Source organism: Pongo pygmaeus, chromosome 20 (assembly GCF_028885625.2).
Source record: "Pongo pygmaeus isolate AG05252 chromosome 20, NHGRI_mPonPyg2-v2.0_pri, whole genome shotgun sequence".
NCBI classification, from domain to species: Eukaryota; Metazoa; Chordata; class Mammalia; order Primates; family Hominidae; genus Pongo; species Pongo pygmaeus.
The window spans coordinates 586,075-594,038 of NC_072393.2; the positions used below are offsets into that span (position 1 = coordinate 586,075).

At 60.4% G+C, this 7,964-nt stretch overlaps 1 protein-coding gene across 1 annotated transcript; it reads left to right on the forward strand.

Annotated features, from left to right (window-relative positions):
- Positions 1–1,926: 1,926 nt before the first annotated feature.
- Positions 1,927–7,964, forward strand: PRTN3 (proteinase 3). The gene is made up of 4 exons (XM_063657439.1): positions 1,927–2,056; positions 4,279–4,444; positions 4,711–4,852; positions 7,363–7,964. The coding sequence occupies exons 1-4, from the start codon at positions 1,996–1,998 to the stop codon at positions 7,633–7,635; spliced, it is 642 nt and encodes a 213-aa protein (XP_063513509.1). The 5' UTR covers positions 1,927–1,995; the 3' UTR covers positions 7,636–7,964.

The following is a 7,964-nucleotide window of genomic DNA, read 5'->3' on the forward strand; positions in this document are numbered from 1 at the left end:
AATTTAGGGAAGCTGGGGGAGGGAAGCTGGGGGAGGGAAGCTGGGGGAGGGAGTCTGGACCCTTCGGACTTCTGTAAGCGTGAAATCGTTTCCAAATGAAACGTTAAAAAGCTTTTTTTTTTTTGGTCTTCAAGTTCATTCAGTGCTTCTCTCCATTTCACTGTAGGTTTAAACTGTTCAGTTATAAATAAATAATTTTATCCTCTGTCCTGGGCTTTCCCCCTTTCCCAGCACTGCAGACACGGGGGCTGGATTTGTCTCGTGGCGGGACCATCTTGGGCACTGCAGGGCCCTGCCAGGAGCTCCCTCCAAGTCGTGACAACCACGGATGTATCCAGGCCTCACACAGGGACCCCTGGGGGCAGAATCACCCCAGGGTTAGAGGATTCCACAGACCCCCAAGAGACTCTGAGTCCCATGATCCTCTGCCCTGCTGAGGTCCCAGGAGGCTGCACACATTGAAATCCACACCCTGAGTGGGAGGGAGAGAGGAGGCGAGTCCCGGGAGCTGGGGTCCCCCGGGTTTATGCTGTACGCCCCATCGGGAGTTTATTCTGGTGTCCAGTGTGAGCAGGGGGCAGACTCCATTTTTTATTTTTTATTTTTATTTATTTATGTTTTGAGATGGAGTCTCGCTCTTGTTGCCCAGGCTAGAGTGCAGTGGCCTGATCTTGGCTCCCTGCAACCTTTGCCTCCCAGGTGCAAGTGATTCTCCTGCCTCAGCCTCCTGAGTAGCTGGGACTACAGGCGCCCGCCACCACGCTTGGCTAATTTTTGTATTTTTAGTAGAGATGGGGTTTCGCCATGTTGGCCAGGCTGGTCTTGAACTCCTGACCTCAGGCGATCCACCCGCCTCAGCCTCCCAAAGTGCTGGGATGACAGGTGTGAGGCACTGCACCTGGCCATTTTTTTCCCCCAAATAATGAACACAGGGTCTCTCCCCTGGGCCCTGTGGACATCGGGGCCGGATCCTTCTCTGGGGCCCTGTGGACGTCGGGGCCGGATCCTTCTCTGGGGCCCTGTGGACGTCGGGGCCCGATCCTTCTCTGGGGCCCTGTGGACGTCGGGGCCGGATCCTTCTCTGGGGCCCTGTGGACGTCGGGGCCGGATCCTTCTCTGGGGCCCTGTGGACGTCGGGGCCGGATCCTTCTCTGGGGCCCTGTGGACGTCGGGGCCGGATCCTTCTCTGGGGCCCTGTGGACGTCGGGGCCGGATCCTTCTCTGGGGCCCTGTGGACGTCGGGGCCGGATCCTTCTCTGGGGCCCTGTGGACGTCGGGGCCGGATCCTTCTCTGGGGCCCTGTGGACGTTGGGGGCCGGATCCTTCTCTGGGGCCCTGTGGATGTCGGGGCCGGATCCTTCTCTGGGGCAGGCCCGTCCTGGGCACTGCAGGGTGCTAGGCATCATCCTTGGCCCCCAGCCACTCCATGCCAGGAGCTCCCCCATCGTGACAGCCACAGGTGTCCCCAGACCTCGCCCAGGGTCCCCTGGGGGCAGAATCACCCCCAGACAAAGCTGGCAGGAGGATGTTCGCTGGAGCCTCAGGTGAGGCACTGAGGGCACTCGTGGTGGGGCCCTGTCTTCCCCAGCTCCGCATCCTGTCCCCTGCTACGTCCTGCTGTCTGTCGGTTTCCAGCTCACCCACCCACGGGACACACCTGCCATGGCTGGCTTTGCTGGGGCCACAGGGACCTCGTCAGGGAGGCGTCTCCTTCTGGGTGGCACGTGGGCGTGTGTTGCTCTGAGGGCTGTGGCCATGTTGCCCACCAGACCAGGGACCCCCAACTTGGGTGGGTGAGAGCCAGCCTCCCCGCCCCCACAAAGGTCGGGACCTTGAGCCCAAAGCCCCCGCCTCCTCCCCGGAGTCCGTTCTGACTCCCAGGCTCCCAAGGCAAAAGGAGGAAGTGGCGACCCAACCTGGGTATTGGGCAACTCAACGGCCTCTGGCATTGGGCTATAAGAGGAGCTTGACCGTTGGTGCACCCTGGACGCCGCCATGGCTCACCGGCCCCCCAGCCCTGCCCTGGCATCTGTGCTGCTGGCCTTGCTGCTGAGCGGTGAGTGAGCCACGTGCCTGTCCGTCCAGCCTCCGGGCCCCGGTGGATTCTGGGGAAATATCCACCACGAGGTCCATCCAAAGCCCTCCTGGCACAGCTGGGGAAACTGAGGCAGGGTCAGGGGAGACTCCACTCACTGCTCGGGACCAACACTTGCAGGGGTGGGGAGGACAAGGGCAAGGGGGAGCCCTGGCCGTTTGACTCAGTTGCCCATCTGTAAAATGGGCAAAACCCAGTCTTTCCCTCCTGAGGAGCTGTTTTGGGACTTACCTATTAGCAGGCGAATTCCTGGACAGCACACAGCCTTCGGCAAATGCTCAGTGAATATGCATGAATGAATGAATGAGTGAATGAATGAGTGAGTGAGTGAATGAATGAGTGAGTGAACAAATGAATGAGTGAATGAATGAATGAGTGAGTGAGTGAAAGGGTCGAGGAGTTAGTGATGCTGGAATCAGGGGAAGAAGAGAGCATGGGCCCCCTCAGGTCCTTATCCTGAGGGCGATTTTCTTTTTCTTTTTTCTTTTTTCTTTTTTTTTTTGAGACGGAGTCTCGCTCTGTCACCCAGGCTGGAGTGCAGTGGTGCGATCTCTGCTCACTGCAAGCTCTTCCTCCCGGGTTCACGCCTTTCTCCTGCCTCAGCCTCCCGAGTAGCCTGGACTACTGGCGCCTGCCACCAAGACCGGCTAATTTTTTGTATTTTTAGTAGAGACGGGGTTTCACTGTGTTAGCCAGGGTGGTCTCAATCTCCTGACTTCGTGATCTGCCCGCCTCGGCCTCCCAAAGTGCTGGGATTACAGGCGTGAGCCACTGCACCCGGCCTTTTTTTTCTTTTTTGAAACGGAATCTTGCTCTGTCGCCCAGGCTGGAGTGCGGTGGTGCAGTCTCAGCTTACTGCAGCCTCAGCCTCCTGGGGTCAAATGATTCTCCTGCCTCCGCCTCTTGAGTAGCTGGGATTACAGGCACACACCACCACGCCTGGCTAGTTTTTGTATTTTTAGTAGAGATGGGGTTTCACCACGTCAGTAAGCCTGGTCTCAAACTCCTGACCTGAGGGGGATTTTCAATGCCTCAGTTTGTTCATCTGCAAAATGGGTCTCTTTGTTAGCTGAATTTTTTTTTTGCTTTTTTTTGTTTTTTTGAGATGGGGTCTCACTCAGGCATGAGCCACCGCGCCCAGGCTTTTTTTTTTTTTTTTTTTTTTGAGACAGAATCTCACTCTGTTGCCCAGGCTGGAGTGCAGTGGTGCGATCTCGGCTCACAGCAACCTCTGCCTCCTGGGTTCAAGCGATTCTCCTGCCTCAGCCTCCCAGGCAGCTGAGATTACAGGTGCAAACCACCACACCTGGCTAATTTTTTTTTGAGACGGAGTGTCATTCTGTTGCCAGGCTGGAGTGCAGTGGGGCGATCTTGGCTCACCACAACCTCCGCCTCCTGGGTTCAAGCGATTCTCCTGCCTCAACCTCCTGAGTAGCTGGGACTACAGGCGCCCGCCACCACGCACAGCTAATTTTTGTATTTTTAGTAGAGACAGGGTTTCACCATGTTGGCCAGGATGGTCTCCATCTCTTGACCTCAAGTGATCCACCCACCTCGGCCTCCCAAAGTGTTGGGATTACAGGCGTCGGCTACCGCACCTGGCCAATTTTTCTGCTTCTTTAAAAAAATTTTTTTTTGTTTTGTTTTAGAGACAGGGCCTTGCTCTGTTGCCCAGGCTGGAGCACAGTGGTGATCTCAGCTCACTGCAGCCTTGACCTCCTGGGCTCAAGCCTCCCTCCTCAGCCTCCCAAGTAGCTGGGACTACAGATGCACACACCATGCCTGGCTAATTTTAAAATTTTTTGTAGAGATGGGGTCCTCACCGTTTTGCCCAGGCTGGTCTTGAACTCCTGAGCTCAAGTGATCCTCCTGCCTCAGCCTCCCAAAATGTTGGGATTACAGGCGTGAGCCACAGCACCCAGCCACCTGGTCTGCATCTTAAAAGCCTTTCTGACCCTCAGGACTGAAAGCTGCCACCAGGGCGCCTTTGGAAATCGTCATAATTATAACACCCTCCCCCACCCCACCCCAGCCTGGGCGCTGACTCCTTCCCACCAGCCAGCAGGCAGTTACCGGGTTGCAGATGGGGAGATGGAGGCTCGGAGAGGCCCAGGGGCTGCTCTGCCATCCCCCGTTTCCCTGCAGCCTGGGGGCTCCCTGACGCCTGGACTCCCCCCATGCAGGTGCTGCCCGAGCTGCGGAGATCGTGGGCGGGCACGAGGCGCAGCCACACTCCCGGCCCTACATGGCCTCCCTGCAGGTGCGGGGGAGCCTGGGCAGCCACTTCTGCGGAGGCACCTTGATCCACCCCCGCTTCGTGCTGACGGCCGCGCACTGCCTGCGGGACATGTGAGTGGCCGCCTCCACACCCCTGTCCGTCCGCCCCGCCCTCTTCCTCCAGCCCTGGCCGGGCCACTGTCCCTCTGCCCGGGGAGGACCCAGCTAAGCCCCGTCTGCCGACCCCAGGCCCCGCGCGCGTGGGCAGTTCTGGGGGAGGGCCGGGGCAGGGTCGCCGAGGGAGGGGTCTGTGGCTGCACCGCCGGCCTCGGGAAGGGCCCGTTGTGGGGGGCGGCGAGTGTCCAGGGCGCCGAGGAGTGACCACCCCACGCCCGCAGCCCCCAGCACCTGGTGAACGTGGTGCTCGGAGCCCACAACGTGCGCACGCAGGAGCCCACCCAGCAGCACTTCTCGGTGGCTCAAGTGTTTCTCAACAACTACGACGCTGAGAACAAACTGAACGACGTTCTCCTCATCCAGGTGGGCAGGCAGGGCCGCGAGGGCTCGGAGGGGCACGGCCAGCGGGCTCCGGGACCCCCATTCCTTCAGCAAGCATTCATTGAGCACCCACTGTATACCGGGCCACGACCGAGGCCGCTGAAGCCTGGGACCGGTGGCACTGGCCGGGGGGGACCGCTCTTTGGACACCAGGCCACTCCTCCTCCCCGCCTCTCCCTCGGCTGCGCCTCTCCCCTGCCCGCGCCTCTCCCCTGCCGGCGCCTCTCCCCTGCCTGCGCCTCTGCCCTGCGCGCGCCTCTCCCCTGCCGGCGCCTCTCCCCTGCCCGCGCCTCTGCCCTGCGCGCGCCTCTCCCCTGCCGGCGCCTCTCCCCTGCCCGCGCCTCTCCCCTGCCGGCGCCTCTCCCCTGCCTGCGCCTCTGCCCTGCGCGCGCCTCTCCCCTGCCGGCGCCTCTCCCCTGCCCGCGCCTCTCCCCTGCCGGCGCCTCTCCCCTGCCTGCGCCTCTGCCCTGCGCGCGCCACTCCTCCTCCACGCCTCTCCCCTGCCCGCGCCTCTCCCCTGCCCGCGCCTCTCCCCTGCCTGCCCGCACCTCTCCCCTGCCCGCGCCTCTCCCCTGCCCGCGCCTCTCCCCTGCCTGCGCCTCTGCCCTGCGCGCGCCACTCCTCCTCCCCGCCTCTCCCCTGCCGGCGCCTCTGCCCTGCGCGCGCCACTCCTCCTCCCCGCCTCTCCCCTGCCGGCGCCTCTCCCCTGCCCGCACCTCTCCCCTGCCCGCCTCTCCCCTGCCCGCGCCTCTCCCCTGCCTGCGCCTCTGCCCTGCGCGCGCCACTCCTCCTCCCCGCCTCTCCCCTGCCCGCGCCTCTCCCCTGCCCGCGCCTCTCCCCTGCCTGCGCCTCTCCCCTGCCTGCGCCTCCGCCCGGTGTGCTGTTCCCCCAGAAAGCCAGGTGCCCTCGCCTCCTCCGGCGCCTCCCAGGCCTGACCCCATGGGAAGTGGCGAGGACAGCCACGGCCCTCCCCGATTCACTTTTCTCCAATGAACCGCGTGCTCCTCTCATTCATGGGGCCGTCCTGGCCTCCTCCCACCCGGAAACATCAGCTCCCCAGGGCAGAGGATTTTTGTCTGTGTTGTTCATTACTGGACTCATGTGGCTTAGAACGGGACTGGGCATACAGGTGGTGCTCAGTAAGTGCTTGGTGCTGGGCACTGTGGCTCACGCCTGTAATCCCAGTACTTTGGGAGGCTGGGATGGGAGGATCACTTGAGGCCAGGAGTTTGAGAGCAGCCTGACCAACCTAGTGAGACCCCATCTCTATAAAAGACTTTTTTTTTTTTTTTTTTTTAGACAGAGTCTCACTCAGTCACCCAGGCTGGAGTGCAGTGGCACAATCTCGGCTCACTGCCACCTCTGCCTTCCGGGTTCAAGCGATTCTCCTGCCTCAGCCTCCCGAGTAGCTGGGATTAGAGGCATGCACCAACACGCTTGGCTAATTTTTGTATTTTTAGTAGAGACGGTGTTTTGCCACGTTGGCCAGGTTGGTCTCGAACTCCTGACCTCAAGTGATCTGCCCTCCTCAGCTTCCCAAAGTGCTGGGATTATAGGTGAGAGCCACCGCGCCAAGCCTACAAAAGAAAAATTTAAAAATCAACTGGGTATGGTAGCACACGCCGAGTTACTCATGAGCTGAGATGGGAGGATCAATTGAGCCCAGGAGGTTGAGGCTGCAGTGAGCTGTGATCATGCCACTACACTCTAGCCTGGGCGACAGACCAAGACCCCATCTCAAAAAAAAAGTGCTTTGAAGATGAATGAATGGGCCAGGGGCGGTGGCTTACTCCTGTAATCCCAGCACTTTGGGAGGCCGAGGTGAGCGGATCACCTGAGGTCGAGAGTTTGAGACCAGCCTGATCAATATGGGAAACCCCATCTCTACTAAAAATACAAAAATTAGCCGGATGTGGCGGCAGGTGCCTGTAGTCCCAGCTACTTGGGAGGCTGAGGCAGGAGAATTGCTTGAACCCAGGAGGCAGAGGTTGCAGTGAGCCGAGATCACGCCACTGCACTCTAGCCTGGGCAACAAGAGTGAAACTCCATCTCAAAAAAAAAAAAAAAAAAAAGAAAAGAAAAGAAAGAAAGAAAGAAAAAAACATGAATGAATGACCCGGTACTATGGCTCACACTTGTAATCCCAGCACTTTGGGAGGCTGAGGAAGGCAGATCACTTGAGGTCAGGAGTTTGAGACCACGTTGGCCACCTCACCCAATGGGAGGGCTTCGGGAGGTTCCAGTGAGCCGAGATCACGCCACTGCATTCCAGCCTGGGTGGCAGAGCAAGACTCCATCTCAAAAAAAAGAAAGAAGGAAAGAAAATGAATGAATACAATAGTGACAAATGGGACAAAGGGGGTCATGGGGCCCAGGCGGAGGGAGCGGCGTGCGCGGCGTTTTGAGGCGGTGGGTGTGGTGGGAGGGCGGCCCGGGTGGCCACCGTGACCTGGGAGCAGTGTCTCACCGCCGCCGCCTGCCTTCTGCCCCAGCTGAGCAGCCCGGCCAACCTCAGTGCCTCCGTTGCCACAGTCCAGCTGCCACAGCAGGACCAGCCAGTGCCCCACGGCACCCAGTGCCTGGCCATGGGCTGGGGCCGCGTGGGCACCCACGATCCCCCAGCCCAGGTCCTGCAGGAGCTCAATGTCACCGTGGTCACCTTCCTGTGCCGGCCACATAACATTTGCACTTTCGTCCCTCGCCGCAGCGCCGGTATCTGCTTCGTAAGTAACTTCGCCCCCGCCCCAGGCACCGGGCTGCCATAAGGGGAGGAGGGCAGCGGCCAGGGTTCCACACCACCTCCTAGCTGTGTGGCTTCATGCTGTGCCTCAGTCTCCCCACCCGGAAGGTGGGCACACCCAACACCCAACGGGCAGGCTCAGCGGGGTGGGGGCGCTCACATTGCTCCTGGCTGCCTGGGTGGGTCTGGGGGTTCCCTGCCCCCACTCTGCTCTAGGACCACAGGAAGGTGTGGGAGACCCATCCGCCCTCACCCGGCAGCCCCTTCCAGAATCCAGGACTCCAGGTATCCAGCGGGAGGCCCGTAAATGCCCAGTTCCTACGAATGACCTCAGCCCCTCCCTGCTCACACTTT